This window comes from Podarcis raffonei, chromosome 2 (assembly GCF_027172205.1).
Source record: "Podarcis raffonei isolate rPodRaf1 chromosome 2, rPodRaf1.pri, whole genome shotgun sequence".
NCBI classification, from domain to species: domain Eukaryota; kingdom Metazoa; phylum Chordata; class Lepidosauria; order Squamata; family Lacertidae; genus Podarcis; species Podarcis raffonei.
The window spans coordinates 116,288,655-116,312,026 of NC_070603.1; the positions used below are offsets into that span (position 1 = coordinate 116,288,655).

General features: G+C 46.7%; 1 protein-coding gene, 1 long non-coding RNA gene and 1 pseudogene across 2 annotated transcripts; all 3 read left to right on the forward strand.

The window, feature by feature from the left end:
- Positions 1 to 1,857: 1,857 nt before the first annotated feature.
- Positions 1,858 to 7,569, forward strand: LOC128409185 (uncharacterized). The gene is made up of 2 exons (XR_008329193.1): positions 1,858 to 3,314; positions 7,156 to 7,569. It is a non-coding gene; the product is annotated as an uncharacterized LOC128409185 (long non-coding RNA).
- A 6,644-nt stretch (positions 7,570 to 14,213) lies between these two features.
- Positions 14,214 to 23,372, forward strand: part of LOC128409126 (zinc finger protein 239-like) — a 49,543-nt pseudogene continuing 40,384 nt past the window's right edge.
- LOC128409082 (zinc finger protein 14-like) lies at positions 20,197 to 22,896 on the forward strand. Its single transcript, XM_053379285.1, has one exon. It carries the CDS (start codon positions 21,209 to 21,211, stop codon positions 22,580 to 22,582), a length of 1,374 nt encoding a protein of 457 aa, XP_053235260.1. The 5' UTR covers positions 20,197 to 21,208; the 3' UTR covers positions 22,583 to 22,896.

Genomic DNA, 23,372 nt, shown 5'->3' on the forward strand with positions numbered 1-23,372 from the left:
CATGTTTAATAGCTCTTGTTCTCTTACAGGAACATACAGTGACCAATCTCAGTGCTATAGAAGCGATACCAGTGCATGGCTAAAAACTAGGAAAGAAACCTACCATGCAAATTGGAGTCTGAATTCTGCTATCCCTGGCTTAGCAAATGCCACAGATGAGCAATTTCATATCAGTTCCTTATTTACTGAAGCCTTTAGTTGGTCCCAACAGAGTAGTAATATCATCTATATACTCCAAAGAGAGTTATGGTTGCTTTGTGGCAAAAAAGCATACAAAGCCATTCCTCGAAACCTCACAGGCACATGTACATTGGGTCTCGTGGTTCCGTTGTTGTATAAGGTTGATAAGTTACCATCTTCTCTTAGACTACGGAATCGTCGGGAGGTTAATTCACCCATAAATTAATATATCGGTACCCAGGTCTCTCGGGCCTTGCTGCCCTCAGTGGGTGCAGCAATGAACTATAGGGACCTCCATCGGCTAGCAAATTGGACTGAAGGATTATTCAATGATACCATAAAAGCTTTGAGGAAACTCAACCAGGAGTTGTCTGCAATGAGAGAAGTGGTTTTACAGGCAGATGAAGGTGATGGACTACATGGGCTTGGCAGAAATGACGAGCAGAATCCGAAACCAGGGAAGAGAAGCAGCGGAAGAAGAATGGAAAAAGTTTAAGGACTATCTAAAGAAATATTACAAAATTAATGAAAGTTAGAATGATGTTGGACTGGAAAGTAAATGGTTACTATTAGCAATGGTTAAGACAAGGAGAATAAGGAAGATTAGCTTAAATTTAAAGTAAAATAAGGGAAGATTTGCTGAGTAATTGATTAGAATTTGGAATACAGGAAAGGGAGGCATGAGGAAGTCGAGGAAGAAAGGTTTAAGAAATTAGGATATGAAATGGTACTTGTTTTTCTTGTTTTGTTTTTGTTATTGTTTGTTTATGTATTTGTTGTTGTTATGTATTATGTATTGTTTGTGTGATTATAAAAACTGTTTAATAAAAATATTTTAAAAAAATAAAAAAAAATAAAAAAGAGAGAAGTGGTTTTACAGAATCGCTTTGCTTTGGATGTGATTTTAGCCTCAAAAGGAGGAGTTTCTGCACTTGTTCATTCTCATTGTTGTATGTTTATTCCTGATAATAATGTCAGCATATCTGCGACGATCGACCATATGGAAACCATGGTAGCCCACAATCCGTTTGCCCCCCCTCCTTCCATTGATCCATGGGCATGGTTATATTCTTGGCTTCCAGATGGAAGTTGGCTTCGACATTTATTGATTATAGTGATTATTATAGTAGTTATTTGCATTATTTTGTGTTGCTGTATACAATGTATTCCTTCTTTAATTTCTGTATGTACTACATGGTTCTCCAGTCCGCGGCCCGCTTCCGGTCTCACAAGAGTCGCCTATCGCTCTCGATATAACCGTATTGGTACTGATATATATGATTCTGATTAAAATATAAAGAAAGAGGGCATGTGGGAGCCAGGAAGTCATGGCAAAGGCTTGTAGCGCCACCTGGTGCCTTGCTGACCTTGGTGACCAGCATGTCTGTGCCTTACCATGTATTAGAATTGTATTGACCTTAAAAGGAGTTGTGTTTCCTCTGGGGAGTGATGACCCTATATGGTGTGGGTGGGTTTAAGCCATGACCAGATGAGGTAACATGAGACACTGGGATGCAGCCATGCGGCTGGAGAGAACAAAGGATAATAAAACGGACCGGAGAGGGAGATGATGTCTGAAATGAGCTGCCCTCCATCCATGGAAATATTGTTGCTTTTCTGCGTCTTTATTTTATGCTAAACTACGCCACCTGGAACAGCTGGACTGCCACATAATCCCATCACCAAACTTGCCAAGGGGCCAGACATGCAAAGGAAGTTCTATTGTACTTTGGGTGATGGGACTTCAGAGGTGTTGGCCTATGCTAATCTTATACCGGAGTCTTGCCCTGACATGTCTGCTTATGCTAATCTTGTACCAAGGACTTGTGTGGACATGTTTGCCAAGGTTAAACTAGTGTAACCCCTGTCTACACCTCCCCTTTTGTGACATGTCAGTGATGTAACAATGATATAGCAATGATGCTCTACAAACAGTATTCTGGGATATCGTGGGGAAGTTTTAAAAGTCTTTGTCACCCCATGCTCGGGGTTCAAAATTCCTCTTTCAGCCTGTTGCGCAATAAACTTTGGTCTACAGCTATTTGCTCCAGTTGATGGCTGGACTCCTTCCTTTATTCCGCAAGGGACCCACAGGCTCCGCCCGACGAGCTGGGTGGCTGAGCAGCCTCACACCTAGATTTTTCTGTAACACACAGGAGACAGATGAGGTGATCAGGCACTCCCATTTCTTTAAGAACTTGCCATAGTTTGCTGTGGTCGACACAGTCAAGTGCATTTGCGTAGTCAATGAAGCAGAAGTAGATGTCTTTCTGGAACTCTCTAGCTTTCTCCATAATCCAGCATGTTTGCAATTTGGTCTCTGGTTCCTCTGCCCCTTCGAAATCCAGCTTGCACTTCTGGGAGTTCTCAGTCCACATACTGCTTAAGCCTGCCTTGTAGAATTTTAAGCATAACCTTGCTAGCGTGTGAAATGAGCGCAATTGTGCGGAAGTTGGAACATTCTTTGGCACTGCCCTTCTTTGGGATTGGGATGCAGACTGACTTTCTCCAATCCTCTGGCCACTGCTGAGTTTTACAAAGTTGCTGGCATATTGAGTGTAGCACATTAACAGCATCATATTTTAAAATTTTGGTTTTCAAGGAAGAAGCAGCCCTGGAAAATAAGGCAGGAATTAACCTTGAATCTTGCTAACAAAATCCTTTCATAGCTTTTTGTGAGAGTGTGACTGCTAATCTTAAAGCCAGGATGAGCACTAAGAATTGGGCATCATTTCCTCTGTTATAAAAAATAAAATAAAATACTTGTTCCACTTCTAAAGAAACCCTTTAGAATGCATTCTTATTTTTTTATTAAAAAAATCAAACAGCTGTGCAAAGGTGCTCCTGTGCAATGCAATGTCAGAATAACAAAATAATGAAACATCTCATAAGAGCCTTGTTTTTTAAATATACAGCTAAAAAACCTTAAAACTCCTACAACACTTACCAAATACAAATCTAAAAGCAGGGACTAGGAGGCAACCTGATATTCAAGGCTTCACCCCACCCCAAACTCTGAGCTTTTGGTTTCTCTTTAGACACTCATCTGTGGTCGCCTGGAGCATTTGAGGGGAAAGAGAGAGAACATTCTGGCATACGAAGCAAACATAGAAAAAGAAAGTGACAACCTGTTTGTGTCATTGTTACTTGGAAGGGAACAAGTGTTATAAGTTTAATGTACATATAATGCTGTGCTTGAATGCATTGTAATAAAAATACTATAAAGGGAAGTTTCTCTTAGACTTAGGCAAGAGGTTCCACTCTGACAGAAGCCTCAGAGGAGGCTGGATCGACTTCCGGGTTGGCGCCATCGTCTAATGGCGGATTCCCTCCGAGCTCCGGAGGGAATCTGCTCAACAGGGGTCGGGTCCTGCCGCGGCGGCGATGCGGGGACCCTTAGAAACCACAGGCGCTGAAGCCTGTGGACCTGGTGACTCGGTGGGCACCATTTGCGCCCCCCCGACCCGCAAAGAAGCCTTTTTAAAGGCTTCGGAACGGGGGACGGGAGTGGCGTGGTGCTGAGAGTTCGACTGCTTCCCCTGCTGAGTGAAGCCGCATGCCATGGATGGAGAGCGCTAACTTCTTCCTTTGAACATTTGGATCCAAAGTAACGACCCGTGAGTAACACGGTAATTGGACTTAAAAGGGAAATTTATTTCTGGGAATTCGGCACAATCGGGCAAGGTGTTTAAAAGGAAGTCAGCCTACCCGCCTTGTAAACATCGTAAAGCAAGGATTTTATTACTAAGGTTGTGAGAATGCCTTTCTTTTTGTGGAAAAGAGCAATTAACTTTATATTGGGCCAATTTAAGTGACTGTGCTGGAGGATAAGAGCTAACATTGAGAATGGAATTCACCCCTCCCCCAAAACCCGGGAGCGATCGGGGAGAGAGCCTGCGGAAGAGGTTTATAGATTTTGACAGCTGTCAAACTAGCTGTCAAAGTTGGGGGGAAAAAGGAGAACTGTGTCTCTGCTGTCTTTGCTGGTTACATTTGATACGATTTGGTAACAAATTGTTAAAAATAAAGAAGAAAAGGTTAATTTGTCATTAAGTAACTAGAATCCCTCTAGAGGGGGTTCAGGACATTACAAAAATGGCTGTAAGTGGAAAAATACTGGCTGAACTGGAAAAGACCTTCCGTCTCTTGGGAAAACTACAGGAGCAGACAAATGTTTTGACTATGAATGTAATAACAATGAAGGGAACAGTAAATAAAATTGCTGAACCTGGAAAGGATATGATTCAAGCTCCTGCAGATGAACAGGGAAGTGTTGTGGCTGATCCAAAAATCCTTACAGCCAAACAGGAGAAAGAATCTGTGTCATTTGAGGTGCCGTTTAAAGAGGAACATGAGAAAGAAGGAGGCGCTGTGATGTTGCAGACTAAAGAGAGCCAGAGGCCTGTTAAGTTGGAAATAATGGAAAATAAGAACATGACGATGAAAGCTTGGTTGGAAGTGAAGAATGGAAATTGGAGAGATCTCCTCTTATGGGGATCTGAAGACATATGGAATATAAATATGGCCAATGTAGAATTTGGAGCCTTTGGGACATTTGGACTTATGAGAAGTAAGAAACAAGATTTTGGCTCCATTGTTAAATATGGAGGTCTGGCCGGAAGAAATACGGACTTTACTGGAACAGAGCCTCTTCGAGATTCGGAATTTAAAATAAAGGACTATCAAGAAAACCGGCAGAGAGAAATTGAGAGAGGGTTAAGTGCCTCGGATGTGAGATCGCCAGGCTGATTTCGGACGGACTGATGGACTTTGGTTGGGGATCGAAACCGGGAAAGGGGGTGGTAGGGCTTCGGGAATCCAAAGGGTGTAAAAATATAATTCTGTTTTAATTAAGTTGGTTTTTGCCACTAACATAAAAATGGGGATTTTGGGGAGAGATTTGGGGCCGACCTTAGCAAAAGATTGTTAAGAATAAGTGTTGGTGTATAAAGACTGAGATTTTTAAGTTAAAATAGGTTAATTAAATACCTGGGGGAATTTAGGAAAAGTATTTTAAGAATAAGTTTTGAAATATAAAGATTGAGGTTTAGAAGTTAAAATTGATTAAGTAAATTGAATTAGAGGAAATAAGGTAAAGTGAGGGGGATAAAAATTGCTGAGCTGAAAATTGGAATTGGAATACAAGAAGGGCAGGTGTGGGGAAGTCAAGGAAATTGGATATGGAATGTAATTAAGGTAATTTTTTTTCAACTGTTGTTTTTTCTTCTTTTCTTTTTTTCTTTCTTTTTTTTCTTTTTTTCTTTTTTTCTTTTCTGTTTTTCTTTTATACTTTTTTTTGAAAATTTAATAAACATAATTTAAAAAAAAAAAAGAGGAGGCTGGATTTTTCCTCATAACTCATCGCTGGAGGCATAAGCTGCAGAGCTCTCACGGAAGGAAGCTTAAACTTGAGAAGCCAGTGTGTTCTTGCTAGAGATGGCTAGGAGAAGCAGCAGCAGCAGCAGTTGCAAATATGTCATGCAATGTTGAAGAAGCTTAGGATCTCCCTCTGGGACCAGAGAGAGGAAAGCTGACTGAATTACATAAAGGACTGAACATTGTTTGCAATGTGCTACTTTATCATGCTTATCTTATTGTTAGACTGTTTAAGACTGCTCTGCGGTAAAGCTTCAAAACTTATTTTTGTGATGGAGAGAATTCATTTCCACACAAGGTCCAGATCAGGAATTCCACGGAACAACTTTAACAGCAAGTACTTGAAGGGTACTTCAACAAGTACCGTATTTTTCACTCTATAACACGCACCCGACCATAACACGCACGTAGTTTTTAGAGGAGGAAAATCCGTAGGCATGCCACCCGTAGGCATTCCCTCCATAACACGCACAGACATTTCCCCTTACTTTCTAGGAGGAAAAAAGTGAGTGCTATGGTGCAAAAAATACGGTACTTCAACAAGTACTTGAAGGGACGCGGGTGGTGCTGTTTGTTAAACCACAGAGCCTAGGGCTTGGCGATCAGAAGGTCGTGGTTTGAATCACCGCGACGGGGTGAGCTCCCGTTGCTCGGTCCCTGCTCCTGCCAACCTAGCAGTTCAAAAGCACATCAAAGTGCAAGTAGATAAATAGGTACCGCTCCGGCGGGAAGGTAAACGGTGTTTCTGTGCGCTGCTCTGGTTCACCAGAAGTAGCTTAGTCATGCTGGCCACATGACCCGGAAGCTGTACGCCGGCTCCCTCGGCGAGTAAAGCGAGATGAGTGCCACAACCCCAGAGTTGTCTACAACTGGGTCTAATGGTCAGGGGTCCCTTTACCTTTACCTTTACTTGAAGGACCAAACCAAGAATTACAACAATCTCTAATGCCTCAACAAATGAAACGGATTTATAAAAATGTTACATGAAAAAAAAATACGAGGCACTACTCTTCTGTAAAACAAGAAAATCCTTAATAAAATATTTTTTTTAAAAAACAATCTCTTCCTCAAAATGGTTCAGCCTCCACACCTTTACTGCAGTCAACTGATGGCAACCAACTATGCCCTGGGCCCCCCAATCTTTCTCACTGCCAATGAAAACTAATAAATGAAAAGGAAGAGAACCTACCCATGTCACACTGACACAAACACTTTGCATATGAACTTTGTAAAATAATGAAAGTGTACTACCCCTCCCCCCCCGCTTGCTCTCCCCACCTCTCAATTCCCCAACCTTACACTGTATACAACATTAAAGTCTGTCTGTCTGTGAATTTTTATGATATCCAAACAGAGTAGCTTATAGTTAGGAAGCCAACACCTTCAGATGTGAAGGAAATAAGCAGCTATCCTATCTTTAAAAGACATCTGAAGGCAGCCCTGTTTAGGGAAGTTTTTAATATTTAATGCTGTACTGTTTTTAACACTTCATTGGAAGGTGCCCAGAGTGGCTGGGGAAACTCAGCCAGATGGGCGAGGTATAAATAATAGATTATTATTATTATTATTATATAATGATCTTCCTCTGTTTCACTTCAGATAATTCAGTGGGGCCTCTTCTCAGTTCATTCTCTTCTGGATCAGTGCCTTAATCCTTTGAAGATTTTGTATATCACAGAATAGTCATTGAGATGTCCCCAGATGTTGTTGTCCAGTTCGCCTCCGCTTCAGCCAGCAGGGCAGACAGTCAAGGATGATAGAAACTCTAATCTGGACCTCACCACCTGGACTCTGCTGCCCTATATCCTTCCTATTGAAACAAATGTGAAAATAAATTTTGGACTCTATAGATTTATCCTGGTCTGGTGCATGCAATGTCTTTTGTTTTGCAGCTGTGTGATTTGTGCTCATATTGTATTGTGGTGGCCATTGGCTATAAACAATAAAATTTATAGATACAGTAGATTGAACTGCAAAAATAAGTAATAAAATAATAAAATGATTTTTATATTTTTTGGTCCTCACTCCCAAATGGTGTGTGTGTTTTGGGTTAGATTGGGGGTGGGGTGGGGGTGGAGAAGTATGAAGGCCAAAACCGCTCCCCTTCTCTGCTAAATGGATGCAGGAGACCAGAGGCAGCGAATGATAAAGCAGGGAAAGACAAACCCTCCAAGTGCCACTATTTCCCAGGAATGTCCCTGATTTAGAGATGCCATCCTGGTTTCTGATTTGATCCCAGAATGTCCCGCTTTTCCTTAGGGTCTCCCTATTTTCATTGAAGAAATGCTGGAGGGAATGGAATTATGCGACCCCCAGGCCCTCTGAGAAGGCAATCCTGTATGTTGTTGTTGTTTAGTCGTTTAGTCGTGTCCGACTCTTCGTGACCCCATGGACCAGAGCACGCCAGGCACCTCTGTCCTCCACTACCTCCCGCAGTTTGGTCAAACTCATGCTGGTAACCTCGAAAACACTATCCAACCATCTCATCCTCTGTCGCCCCCTTCTCCTTGTGCCCTCCATCTTTCCCAGCATCAGTGTCTTCTCCAGGGAGTCTTCTCTTCTCATGAGGTGGCCAAAGTACTGGAGCCTCAGCTTCACGATCTGTCCTTCCAGTGAGCACTCAGGGCTGATTTCATTAAGAATGGATGCGTTTGATCTTCTTGCAGTCCATGGGACTCTCAAGAGTCTTCTCCAGCACCATAATTCAAAAGCATCAATTCTTCGGCGATCAGCCTTCTTTATGGTCCAGCTCTCACTTCCATACATCACTACTGGGAAAACCATGGCTTTAACTATACGGACCTTTGTTGGCAAGGTGACGTCTCTACTTCTCAAGATGCTGTCTAGGCCTGTCATTGCCCTTCTCCCAAGAAGCAGGCGTCTTTTAATTTCGTGGCTGCTGTCACCATCTGCAGTGATCATGGAGCCCAAGAAAGTAAAATCTCTCACTGCCTCCATTTCTTCCTGTTATGTACTGAGTTGAATAGGCTCCAAACTGCAGCAGTCTGATTGGTCCTAGAACAATAGGATCCAAAAGGCAGCAGTCTGATTAGTCCTAGAACAATAGGATTCAGAATGCAGCAGTCTGATTGGTCCTAGAACAATGCAGCAGTATGATTGGTTGGAAGGAACCACCCAATCATGCTCCAGATTGAAGTGAATCCACAAGCTGATTGGCTTACAGTAGAATTCCGGAATTAGCCAATCATGTGCAGCCCATTGTGTAAATAATGTATATAAAGCAGATACTTTGAGGGGACATTCATTCATTCCTCCTCACCACTATGAGCTGAATAAAGAGCATGAAATCACTTTGCGACTCTGAGTATATTTCACTGGCGACGAAGGTGGGATCCCGCTGAGCTGACTGCCACACACAGCACCGCAGCACCGCCACCTGCCGCACCGCTGCCTCGCACCGTGTATCCAGGCTTCAGCTCCGGGACACAAGGAACTCAGAATGGCAACCGACAACAGCTTCTCGCCGTTCAACCCAGCATCGGGAGACTGGGAAGCGTACGCCTCCCGTTTCACCTTCCTCCTAGAAGCCAAAGGGGTCACCGACGAAGAAGACGCCAAGAAGAGGGCGATATTCTTCAGCGTCTGCGGAGAGGAGACGTTTGAAATCGCCCGGGCCCTCCTTGCGCCTGAAGACGTCGCTACTGTTCCATACAAAACAATAATGGAACAGCTGAAGGGGCACTTTTCGCCACAGCCCTCAGTGGTGGCTCGTCGAAATGCCTTCTACGCAAAGCGGCAAGCCCCTGGGGAAACCATAACTGGGTTTGTGACCTCTCTCCGCCAAGCCGCCCGGTTCTGCAACTTCTCAGAGCTGGAGAACATGCTTCGTGACCGCCTCGTCGGTGGCCTGAAGGATGAGAAGCTGCAACGACGCCTCTACGCTAAGAAGGACCTAACGTTCCAGGTCGCTCTGGAGGAGGCCCTGGCAACGGAAGCTGCCGAGAGGTCGACGCAAGAGGCACGGCCGAGCCAGCTGTCCCAACCGAGGGTCCACCACGAAGACCTCACCGACGACTCAGGATCCGACAGGGAGGAGGTGCACCGAGTACAGCAGCGCACTCAAGCAGCCCACATACCACAGCTGCCTCGACGAGAAGGAGGGAGCTGCGCAAGCTGTGGAGAAAGTCACGAGAGGAGGACCTGCCGTTTCCGCAACGCAGAGTGCAGGCAGTGCAGAAAATTGGGACACATCGCCCGGGTGTGTCGGGCTCGGCCCACCCGACGCCAGGCATCAGATGACCAATCCAAGAGCCCCAGGTCCCGGGGCCCAACGCACCAAGGCAACTCGACAGAGCTCACGGACTTCCAGGTATACCAGTTGCCCCACCCCAACGTAGAGAAAATTTATGTTGACGTACAGATAGAGGGGGCCCCATGCCGCATGGAGCTTGACACGGGTTCAACTCTATCCATAATCTCGGCAAGGACCTTAAGGAAACTGTGTCCTACTGGGGGTCCCAAACTCAGGCCGGCCCCATTCACCCTCCGGGACTTCCAAAAACGTAAGGTCCCCACAATGGGGGTGGGGACCTTCAGGGTGCAATACCGAGGGCGGACGCGGCAACTGGACTTGCTTGTGGTCAAGGGCCCCTACATTAGCTTACTGGGATTGGCATGGTTTGGACCACTGGGGCTAGCCGTCACCGGGGTGAACCACACTAGCTTACAAGTGGACGTGGACGCCATATGCAAGGAATTTCCGGGGGTTTTCGATGGGAAATTGGGACAGTATACGGGCCCCCCCATTGCTCTACAGCTTGACCCCGCAGTACGACCGGTCAGGCTCAAGGCCCGCCGGGTCCCGTTCGCCCTGAAACCCCGTATAGACGAGGAATTGGACCGGCTCGTGGAGCAAGGAGTGCTGGAGCCGGTGCCTAATGCCCCCTGGGAAACCCCAATCGTCACGCCCGTCAAGCCTAATGGTTCAGTCCGCATCTGCGCAGACTACAAATGTACCATAAACAAGGCCCTCACGGCCCATGCATACCCAGTGCCAGTGGTCAGCCATGTTCTTGCCACCCTGGCTGGGTCGAAAATTTTTGGCAAGCTGGACTTGGCCCAAGCATATCAACAGCTGCCAGTAGATGAGGCCACAGCAGAGGCACAGACGATTGTGACGCACAGAGGAGCATTCAGGGTAAAGCGGCTGCAATTCGGTGTCAGCGTGGCACCAGGCATATTCCAGAATCTAATGGACTCTCTACTTAAAGGGATTCCTGGCGTCACCCCCTTCTTCGATGATGTGTTGATTGCCGGGCCCACACCAGAGGAGTTTGAGGACCGCCTCCGCACCGTTCTGCACCGTTTCCAGACGGCGGGTCTCAAGGTGAAGCGGGAAAAATGTCTACTAGGAGTGCCTCAGGTGGACTTTCTGGGATTTATGGTGGACGCAGAAGGGGTCCACCCGACTGGGGACAAGGTACGGGCCATTTGTGATGCCCCAGCGCCCAAGAACAAGACTGAACTTCAGGCCTTCTTGGGACTATTGAACTTTTACCATTCCTTCCTTCCCCACAAGGCGGCGGTAGCAGAGCCCCTACACAGACTCCTGGACAAGCGGGCCCCTTGGGTGTGGGGCCAGCGCCAGGAGGCCGCATTCCAGGCAGTCAAGGACTTGCTTGTCTCAAACTCGGTCTTGGCACACTTCGACGAGAGGCTGCCGGTGGTGCTAGCATGCGATGCCTCGCCCTATGGAATTGGCGCTGTCCTGGGACACCAACTCCCGGATGGAAGAGAGGTACCGGTGGCATACTTTTCCCAGACACTCAACGCAACCGAGCGGAACTACTCGCAAATCGACAAGGAGGGTCTGGCAATCGTGAAGGGAGTAAAAAAATTCCATGATTTCTTGTACGGGCGGCCCTTCACCGTGGTGACTGACCACAAGCCGTTGCTTGGCTTATTTGCCCCTGAAAAGCAGACCCCCCAAGTGCTGTCTCCTCGCGTCCTCAGGTGGTCAATTTTCCTTGCCAGCTACCAGTATGCACTGATTCACCGTCCGGGGAAGGCGATGGGCCATGCGGATGCCCTCAGCAGGCTACCACTACCGGAAACAGGCCCCGACCCAGCACCTGCACAAGAGGTTATGAGCCTGGAGCTGCTTCCCGACCGCCCCATTCAGGCACAAGAAGTTGCACACCATTCCAAGAAAGATAGGGTCATCTCCCGGGTCCTGGACTGGGTGTGGAGGGGATGGCCCAGCAGCAGCCCCGGGCCAGAATTCGCCGGCTACACAACCCGCAAACATGAACTGTCGGCCCACAAGGGGTGCCTGTTATGGGGAAGCAGGGTCGTTGTTCCCCAGCCCCTCCGCAAAAGGGTCCTCACAGCCCTACACGAGACACACCCAGGGGTAGTAAGAATGAAGGCCCTTGCCAGGAGTTATGTGTGGTGGCCGGGGATCGACGGAGAGATAGAGGCCTGGGTCAAACACTGCCAGGCCTGCCAAGAATCCCGCCCAGATCCCCCAAGGGCCCCAGTCCAGTCCTGGGAGTCCGCCCGAGCACCATGGTCACGCCTGCATGTGGACTTCGCTGGCCCCTTTCAGGGGAAAACATTCTTCATAGTGGTGGACTCCTACACCAAATGGCTGGAAGTCGCACTGGTACCGTCCACTTCTACGTCCGCAGCCATCCGGGTACTACGCAGGCTGTTTGCAACCCACGGGCTCCCTGACACTCTCGTCTCAGACAACGGGACTGCATTTACGTCAGGAGAATTCCAAACCTTCACAGCGCAAAACGCCATCCGCCACATCTGTTCGGCGCCATTCCATCCTGCCACCAATGGCCAAGCAGAACGCATGGTGCGGACCACCAAGGACACCCTTCGCCGCGTGACGCAAGGGGATTGGGAGTACCGCCTTGCCACATTCCTTCTAGCACAGCACAGCACCCCCAGCTCAACAACTGGCCGGAGCCCCGCTGAACTACTAATGGGTCGGCGCCTTGCAATCAGATTGGACCGCCTTCACCCCGATAGAGCTCAGGATGAGGTAGTGGTGGGGGAAGGCAGGAACCCCCGGACCTTCGAGGCCCAGGACCCAGTGTACGCAAAGAATTTTGGGGCAGGCCCAGCATGGGTACCCGCCACAGTCACCAGGGTCACTGGCCCCGTGTCGTACGAGGTGCTAACAGATGGGGGGCAATGCTGGCGCCGCCACTGCGACCAGATACGGCGACGATTCCTGGGAGAAAACCAGGAGGAGGAAAGGTCAGAGGAGTCCCAAGGGAACAGAGGGGCAGTGAGGCCCATAGAGCACGAGGGGCCAGCAGGAGAGGCAGAATCAGTAAATACAGAGAGGACCTGCGAGGCCGAAAGGACACCGGAACCAGAACCACGACTGAGCGAGCCGGTTGCGCCAGACCAGACAGCCCCATCACAGCCAGCATCCTTGGAACACGAGCCAGAACCTGAACCCCGGACCAGGGAACACCCCAGGCCGCAACGCACACGTAGGCCGCCAGCGTACCTCGAGGACTATGAATGCGACCTCCCGGGCAGGACGGGAACTTAGAGGGGAGGGGTGTTATGTACTGAGTTGAATAGGCTCCAAACTGCAGCAGTCTGATTGGTCCTAGAACAATAGGATCCAAAAGGCAGCAGTCTGATTAGTCCTAGAACAATAGGATTCAGAATGCAGCAGTCTGATTGGTCCTAGAACAATGCAGCAGTATGATTGGTTGGAAGGAACCACCCAATCATGCTCCAGATTGAAGTGAATCCACAAGCTGATTGGCTTACAGTAGAATTCCGGAATTAGCCAATCATGTGCAGCCCATTGTGTAAATAATGTATATAAAGCAGATACTTTGAGGGGACATTCATTCATTCCTCCTCACCACTATGAGCTGAATAAAGAGCATGAAATCACTTTGCGACTCTGAGTATATTTCACTTCCCCTTCTATTTGCCAGGAGGTGATGGGACCAGTGGCCATGGTCTTCGTTTTTTTGATGTTGAGCCTCAGACCATATTTTGCGCTCTCCTCTTTCACCCTCATTAAAAGGTTCTTTAATTCCTCCTCACTTTCTGCCATCAAGGTTGTGTCATCTGCATATCTGAGGTTGTTGATATTTCTTCCGGCAATCTTAATTCCAGCTTGGGATTCATCCAGCCCAGCCTTTCGCATGATGTATTCTGCGTATAAATTAAATAAGCAGGGAGACAAAATACAGCCTTGTCGTACGCCTTTCCCAATTTTGAACCAATCAGTTGTTCCATATCCAGTTCTAACTGTAGCTTCTTGTCCCACATAGAGATTTCTCAGGAGACAGATGAGGTGATCAGGCACTCCCATTTCTTTAAGAACTTGCCATAGTTTGCTGTGGTCGACACAGTCAAAGGCTTTTGCATAGTCAATGAAGCAGAAGTAGATGTCTTTCTGGAACTCTCTAGCTTTCTCCATAATCCAGCGCATGTTTGCAATTTGAATCCTGTATAGAAAAGTTTTTTAATGTTTAATGTTTTGTTATGTTTTTTATATATGTTGGAAACTGCCCAGAGTGGCTGGGGCAGCGTAATAAGATGTGCGGTGCATAAATAATAAAATTATATTTATGGAATGGGATGTTCCTATTTTCATCAGAGAAATAAATTTTGAGGGACAGCCTCGCAGCCTCCCAGGGCCCAACCCACAGCCAGCGAGCTCCGATGCTCAGAGAGGCAGGAAACGGGGCCAGCCAGGGGGACTCGAGAGCGGCTGCACTTTCCTGTCCCCCGCCGAGGAGAGCGGAGGAGCAGCGGGCCGTGGCCTGGCGAGTTTCCCCGGAGAGGAGCCGGATTCCGGTGCAGGGACGGAGCGAGGAGTCCGAGGTGCGGGAGGCGGGGGGGGGAGGGGGAGGAGAGCACGTGGGCCTGGCAGGATCAGGCCCCGAGTGGAGTCAGAGGCTGCAGGGCGCCCCCCAACCGGGCAGGAAGGGGAAGGGGCGCAGCTGAGGGGCAGGGCATCTGCAGGAGGGCACAGGGGCAAACATCTCTGGCTCAGGCTGGCACGGACCCTGCCGGAGACCCTGGGGAGCTGCTCCCTTCAGTCCTGAGCTCAAGGGGCAGAATGAGGGGTCCAAGGCAGCTTCTGCTTCGCGATGGAGGCTGCATATAGTCGCTCACGGATCAGCGGCCTACCTGGGGCTTTTGCCGCCCCTCTCCCTGTCCCTCAGCAGGGAGCCCAGCCCATTTCGACGGTCCTCCCCACGGCGGAGAGTGAAGGGGAGGCGGGGGGGGGGAGAGGAAGAGCAGTGCAGCAGGGAGGTGCCCCTCTCACTCTGCAGCCCCCCTGACACCCTTTGCAGGCCACTACTCCTGCCCCCCCTTCCTCTGCCAGTGCCATTGATAAACCTATCGCCTTCCTTCGTGAATTGGTCTGATCGCCTTTTAAAGCTCTCTTAGCCACCACCATCGTCGCATCTTGTGGCAATGATGTCCATCAGATTCATTTAGCAAGGAAATGGTTTCTTTTGCCTGCCCCAAATCAAGGTACACTGTGCCTACACATGGAGGTTCTGTTGTTCTGTCACTGCTAATAAAACAGCTAATAGATCTTTTCCCCGGAGAATGCATCTGATCTTTCCCCAAACTATCAAAGCTAGTGACCTCTTGTGTCTGCGTGTGAATAAGTGAGACAGGCTTAAACCTGTCTCATTAATTGTTTTATTTCCACCTTCCTCAGTAAGGCAGCAGAGTTTTCAGATGAAGGCTGAGGGTTGAAGTGGGTGACAGTTTTGAGAATGCAGAGGAAAAGAGGATTCTTAAGAAGTGTGGCATATGGAAATGAATTAATGATAATAAAAACATTGAAGACAGTATTGTTAAAGACTGAGGAAGGCGAAATTGAAATTAGCTATTCATGTTCAGATTATTACTCCTTTCATTTCTATACTGCTTCATATTTTTAAGAAAAAAAATCTAATTAGTAATTAGAGAGAAATCTCATTGCAATTTGTGTCCATAGGATGTTGAGAACATTAACTCTGTAGATCCAGTTCTCTCCTCCTGATAGTCTCAGATTTGATTGTTCTTTCTGATAGAGCAGGAGGAACGAAACATTTATGGGCTTAAAGCTGCATTGATTCTGGAGGCCACATTCCAGTGAGCTTTGTGGCTAATGTATGCACATGCATGCACACACTGAAAAGAGATGCAGACTATAAAGTCACATGCATACACGCCAGAGGTGCTGCACACACTCACCAGACATGCCATCTAGCATACATACAAGTCTTGCAAACACAAACAACATGTTTAGACCTTCCAACCCCAGTGCTGGGGTGGAGGAGATATAAGAGCACAAGAAGACCCTGCTGAATTAGCAATGAGATCTGTGGAAAAAACACCCTTCTGATTGTTCTTTAGAAATCCTCTTAAAAGAGCAGCCAGAGGGACCATTTATTTCCAGATCAGGGCTTTTACCCCATTTCAGCACTGTGCTGGTTTGTGCTGAAATTGGAGTTTAAAAGATCTCTCTAAGGGCCCCTTAGGCATCTTTCTCTCCAGGACAGACAGAGATCTTCATCCAATGATCAGATCAGGAGATGGAAACGGCAGGGATTAGCAGGACACACCCTGAGGCTTGGCAAGCCATATGCAGCCAGTGGAATGCCAGTTAGAATGTCTTCAGTCAAGAGAGTCTGTGACCATCAAATATAAAATATTTTGGAGTGGGTTGTTTGATTTTGTTGTTCAATATTCCTTTTGTTAGTTTCTTAGGCTGTGCAGATCCCATACATTTAAAGAACGTGGCTTCCCCCAGAGAACCACAGGACCTGTAGTTTATTGCTAAAGTTCTCAACACCCCTAACAAACTGTAGCTCACAGGATTTCTTGGGTGAAGTCATGTACTTTCAATGTTAGGTGGGTCTGTTGCAGCCTTAATCATATACAAAGATCTGTTGCTGCCTTTCCAACATGCTAGAAGTTGCAGCCAGGATCAGCATTCCCTGTCCACTGAACATGCTCAGTCCTCTCACTGGGTTGTTTTTGGATTTCCTTCCACTGCCTTGGTTCCCCCACCCCCAAATATTATTTGTACTTCCATAAACCTTGATGTTTCCCCCAGTCTTTGGATAACTTCCCCTCGTCCCTGGGTGGAGTCATCTGGGTGACATAATGATTGTCATTCACATCCTGAACATCAGAAATAGAAAGAGTAATAATATATTTCAAAAACTGGCTAATGGTTAAAATGTGCTTTTGTTTTTATTCTTGAGTTTTATTTTACTTTTTGTTTATTTCTTTTCCAGCAGGGTGGCGTAAAAATGGAAGAGCAGGGACCCAGGAGACCCATTCAAAGGGAGAGACTGGAGTGGAAAGGAAAGAAACCTCCTGCCGGCCAAGTTGGGACCACAAGGGATCTTCTGCCTCGGGCAGATTTATGTCAAATTAAGCAGGAGGCAGAGGAGGGGCAGCCGCAGCAGCACTGGGAGGCCCAGAAGCAGAATTTCCTGAAGACGATGCAGCCCCCTCGTTTAGGGTGGGAAACCCCACAGGCTCCCAGTTCTCCCCACTCTGGGGATGGTGTCCTCTCCTTCAGGGGAGCTGCGGATGCCAGTCGGTGGCCCAGTGGGAGAGCAGGGGGGACAGACCAGACCCTGCTCCCAGACACTGAGGGGCTTCTGGGAAAGGTAAGTGCCCTCCTCTCACCTGGGTTTTCAGCACCTGGAGGTCACAGGTCCACTGCCTCTCTACATGGAGGTTCTGTTTAGCTTTGGTGGTGAATATTCCTCCTCCCTGCACTTTCTCTATAATCCATTTAAAAAGGCTTGCTAGACCAAAGTTTCTTACACATGGGAGGTTTGTGACCATATCTCCTGATGTTGTTACTTTAATAAAGCAACCACAGGGGACTCTGAATTTCATCAGAGCAGAAGCTATGTCAGAAGAGGGGTCCTTCCACCATCCCCCTTTTTCCTCCTCTAAATTTCCTCCATTTCCAAAATGCTCTTTTTGCTCCCCACTGGGGTAGAAATCTTGGCACGTCTTGCAGCCTCAGCACTGCCATGTGCAGTTCAAATAGAATAACACTGGCCTACCTTGCAAGGTTGTTGCAAGATTTATTAAGATAATGGCCAGGTTCAGATGACTAAATCACAGCCTGAAAAGCTGGGTTAAAAATAGGAACAGTTTGTAATGCATTGCTGCAGCAAAGTTATGCTAAAGCCTAAGTTGACCCAAATTTAAAACAAAAAACTCTAGCCGCCACCACAGTCTCCTCGTCCCCACAGCCAGAATGCATCACTCCAGGAAGGACTCCCACCCAACTTTTAGTTGAGAGGGCAAAAGAAAAGGACTCCGCATGGGTAGTTGCACAAATTTACCAGCTGTGGTCCTGCACTGGCAGTGAGGCTAACAAACAGGGGAGCTGGGAATGTGCTGGTCCCGTATCTCCCTGCATCTGCCTCCTGACCTAATTGTCCCACCTTACCTCATGATTGGGCCGGCCCTGATGGGGAACTGTGATGAAACCAGACAGTCTCTTATGAGCCATAACTAACAAACTTTCCATTTTGCCCAAACCAGGAAACTACAGCTGCCAGCTTTGGAATAAGCTGGGATATTAAGCTAACTTCAAACTGTGCTTGGTGAAAACAGAAAACTCTGGCTGATCAGTAGCTTTGTGGTTTGACTGATCCCACTGATAGCAGTAAAAATAGGAAGCCCTGTTGCGTTCGAAGGGGTTATTTGGACAGAGTCTCTGATCAGCATGCCTAGCAGGACAGGCTTAAAAAGGTAAAGGGACCCCTGACCATTAGGTCTAGTCGTGACCGACTCTGGGGTTGTGGCACTCATCTCGCTTTACTGGCCGAGGGTGCCGGCGTACCCCTTCCAGGTCATGTGGCCAGCATGACTAAGCCGCTTCTTGCGAAGCAGAGCAGCGCACGGAAACGCTGTTTACCTTCCCGCCGGAGCGGTCCCTATTTATCTACTTGCACTTTGACGTGCTTTCGAACTGCTAGGTTGGCAGGAGCAGGGACCGAACAATTGGAGCTCACCCCGTCGCAGGGATTTGAACTGCCAGCCTTCTGATCGGCAAATACTAGGCTCTGTGGTTTAACTCACAGCGCCACTCGTGTCCCAGGACAGGCTTAGGAAGCTATTATTGTTGTTGTTGTTGTTGTTGTTACTTGCATCCTCCCTATCTGACTGGGTTGCCTCAGCCCATCTGGGTAGCTTCCAACAAAATAAAAACCATCAAAAATTTCCTTGTAAAAGGCTGCCTTCAGAAGTCTTCCATTTCGTAGAAATGGCCTTCAGTTTTAAAGAATTGCCCTCTTTAAGGAATCACGTGGTGTAAACATGTATGCTGTCCTCTACGTCCAAACACACACAGATACACACATAGTAGGAGCAAGCAGTGCTTTAAAGTGCTTCTCTTGCAAACTTGCCATCTAAGTTGTTTACTCCTGACCAAAGTTCCTGTTTCCCTAAAGGACAGGAGGGGGAGCAGAGGAGGAAACGGATGGGTTTGAAGGCTCTTTCCATCAGCCGCCTCTCTCCCCTGAGGAACAAGAGCAAAGGGTGTTTGCAGGGCAGGAGGACAGAGGAGGAGACAGCGAGGGCAGAGGGAGCAGTGGGCGGATCCACCGCCTCTCCCAGGGGGTTCTGATGCAAGCAAGGGGCTTCCTTCTTCTCCATGCAAGGGCCACCCATGTATTCAGAGCAGTCCTTTGCAAATTAACTCTTAAGTTCTATGGGATCAACGCTCAGGCCACTAATGTGCATACCGTGCCAGCCTTAGGAAGGGAGATGGGACAAGCAGGTGAAAGGAATTGCCAAATGTGTTTGAAAATGCGTGGGGGCTCTTGGGAAGGGGGTGCCCAATTGGCGCTTCTCCAGGAGCAGCAGAATGTCTTGGGCAGGAGAATCCCTGCAGGGGCTCTCAGACTCCCTTGGCTTCTTCTTCCCTCCCTCCCAGGAAGCTGCAACTTGCTCTGGATTCTGCGCTCTTCAGGAAGCTGAACCTGCAAACCTAGCTGAGACTGAACCTGCAACCCTGGCCAGGATGGAAGGAGGAAGATGGACGGTTGACCTGGTCAGGCTGTCTCCCGCATCCCTCCCCACAACCTCTGAGCATTCCCTCCCAGGACCCTTGGAGAAATCTGGTGAGTTCCAGGGGAGAGGAGATGGGGACAGGGATAGATGGATGGTGGAGGGAGAAAGAGGAAAAGATGGAGAGGAGACAAATGGAAGGAAGTTCCTGACAGGAAGAAGGAAGGGGTGAGGCCTTCTCCGAAGCAGCTCTTTGTTTCTTGAATCCTTTTCATAAAGTAGTTGGGGCAGATTTTCTTCCTCCAGGCTTTGAAATCTTAGGTGTTATTTCCACGGCAGGAATAATTGATGATAATGATGTTGCACACCAATCCTGAGAAATCGGTGAAGGGGGATGGAAATGCTTCCCATAATTATTTATAATTAATGTATTTAAATTGTTTCTGTTACTTTTATTTGTTGTAGACAGGGTCAGAGTGATACATTTCACCAGCATCAAAATACAATAAATGTAAGCACCTCCCCAGTTTGGTGGGCTTAGGGGACAAAGGACCCGTTATCATGATACACAATTCCTGTGGCTGGAGGCTTTACACTTAGGATTGGACATATGAAGACCAACAGTGGTCAGTATTATTTACTCGGTTACTAATGATCGCCATAGAAGAAGAAGCAAATTGTGTAAACTTGACAATCTTACAGACTGGGATTGTGTGTTAGAGTGAGTGGGATAATAATTTATACCACCCTGTAATTTTGTCCGTCCCTAAGCTTACATGGAGATACTATGGTACAACCTTGGTACAAATTTCAAAATAAGTACACAAAGCCAACAAAGAGACTCAGAAGTTTATAGTGGCACCAGCTTTCCTGGTCAAGAGTCCACTTTGTCAGACTGCAGCCCACAAAAGCTTAGGCCATATACATCTATCAGCCTTTAAGGGCTGCAAAGATGAATCAACAGAAGCATTGTTCATCTATGGAATCCATCCTACAGGAGACAGTGAGGGATAGCAACTTGGATAGCTTGAAAAAAAGGATAAGACTGACGTCTCTGCTCTGCCCTCGTGGTCCTAGGCAATAACGCTTCTTGATACTAGTTTCTGGAAAGCACACGAAGGCAGAGAAGACTCTTGTGCTCCAATCCTGCTTGCCGGTTTCCCACAGGCATCTGGTTGGCCTCTGTGAGAAGAGGATGCTGGACTAGGTGGGCCTTTGCCTGATCCAGCAGGCTCTTCTTAGGTTCCAATATATTGCAATATTTTTACAGGTACATGTAGCACTTAAGTTTTATTTATTTCACAATGGAGACACTGTTACTTGAGCCTGAGATCATTTCTTCACTTCAGAAAGAAAAAATAGATGTGTCTAATAAGCCAGTTCCACCATAGATCTGTATTATAAAATGATGGTGCTTTATTAAGTGTGAATGGAGTGATCATGTGTTGCTCCTGCCATTATCTCATCTGCTTTTCAAAAAATATGAAACCTAGAGAGGACAGTGGAGAATGAAGATGTTACAATGAGAGAAGGTGCAGATTGGGATTGACAGGTGTTCAGTTCCCTTTTTGTCTTTCTTGAAAGTCTAACAGGATTCTCTTTCCTCCCTGACTCCCAAAAAGGTGAGGAAGATGAAGGTCAGATATCTATGGAGCCACCTGTGAATTCATTGGGAAGAACAAAGAAACAGTTTAAATGTATGGAATGTGGGATGTGCTTTTATCACAGTGGAAGTCTAAGGATACATCAACAAACTCACAAAGGAGAGAAACTATTTCAATGTATGAAGTGTGGAACAAACTTTAGTCATAGTCAAGCACTTAGAATACATCAACGAACTCACACAGGGGAGAAACCATTTGAATGTATGGAATGTGGAAAGAGCTACAGTCGAAGTGGGGCACTTAGAAGACATGAACGAGCTCACACGGGGGAGAAACCATTTAAATGCATGGATTGTGGAAAGAGCTTCAGTCGAAGTGATAGACTTAGAAAACATCAACGAATTCACGTGGAGAAACCATTTAAATGTATTGAATGTAGAAAGAGCTTCAGTAAAGATGAAGCACTTAGAATACACCAACGAACTCACATGGGGGAGAAACCATTTGAATGTAGGGAGTGCTATAAGAGCTTCAGTCGAAGTAGGGCACTTAGATTACATCAACAAACTCACACCGGGGAGAAACCATTTGAATGTATTGAATGTGGAAAAAGCTTCAGTAGAAGTCGAAATCTTAGAATACATCAACGAACTCACATGGGGGAGAAACAATTTAAATGTATGGAGTGCGGTAAGAGCTTTAGTCAAAGTGGATATCTTAGAATACATCAACGAACTCATACAGGGGAGAAACCATTTGAATGTACTGAATGTGGAAAGAGCTTCAGTGAAAGTGGGAAACTTAGAAGACACCAACGAACTCACACGGGGGAGAAACCATTTAAATGTATTGAATGTGGAAAGAGCTTCAGTCGTAGTGGAACACTTAGAAGACATCAACAAATACATACAGATAAACCATTTAAATGTATTGAATGTAGAAAGAGCTTCAGTCAATATGGACACCTTAGAATACATCAGCGAACTCACACAGAGGAAAAACCATTTGAATGTATTGAATGTGGAAAAAGCTTCAGTAGGAATGGAACACTTAGAATACATCAACGAACTCACACGGGGGAGAAACCCTTTAAATGTATTGAATGTAGAAAGAGCTTCAGTGAAAGTGGATATCTTAGAATACATCAACGAACTCACACGGGGGAGAAACCATTTGAATGTGTGGATTGTGGAAAGAGCTTCAGTCGAAGTGGATATCTTAGAATACATCAACGAACTCACACAGGAGAGAAACCATTTAAATGTATTGAATGTGGAAAAAGCTTCAGTGAAGGTGGGAAACTTAGAATACATCAACGAACTCACACAAGGGAGAAGCCATTTAAATGTATGGAGTGTGGAATGATCTTCAGCAAAAATGGACGCCTTAGAAGACATCAGCTAACTCATACACAATGAAAACTACAGGTGTACTGACTGTGGAAAGGGTTTCAGAGGGAGTGGAGACCTTAATATTCATTAGTAAATTCACATGGGGGAAATGATATAAATGTATAGAGTTTTCAACTCAGGGTTCACTACTTACATCAAGAAACTCATAAAGGGGGAAATCAGTTGTAAATGCATGGAATGATGTTTTAGTGTTTGTACTTAAATTTGTATACACATATATATGTATTAAAGTAATGAAGGTCACATACACTAAATGTACAAAGTAAGTGGCAACTTTTTGCTAGATAAACAGGGAGAGAGTGTGAATCTGCAATGCTCAAGGTGTGTGTTGAAGCTGTTGAGTTTTCAGGTCCGCCTTTCACTGCCCAAATGATGGACTGCCCTTGTCTTGTAGATCAGCATTCCAGGCACTCATTACTTGAACTTTGCATAATCTATTGAAGAGCTTTTTACTGATAGCATTTTCCAGCTGAATGAAAAGGTCTCTGTGTTAAATGTTCATTTCGGATTGTTTTGAAACTCATCTCCTTTTTTCTGTGCTCTTGTGTACCTGCTTGGAGCTGTTTTTATTAAATATTTTGTGCAATGGCTTTTGACCTGTGGAAGGTGACCAGTGAGGGTGTGGTTTTTTGTGTTTCTTAGTTTTAAAGGAATGTTTTAAAGGAATGTGTGAAAGAATTAGGGCTAGGGGAGATTAGTGAAAGGAACAGGAGTGAAGTGAAGATGGCTGTGAAGTCTCTGGACAGAGGTCCACAACCTAAGGCCCACGGGCTGGTTCCGGCCCAAATGGGTTCTG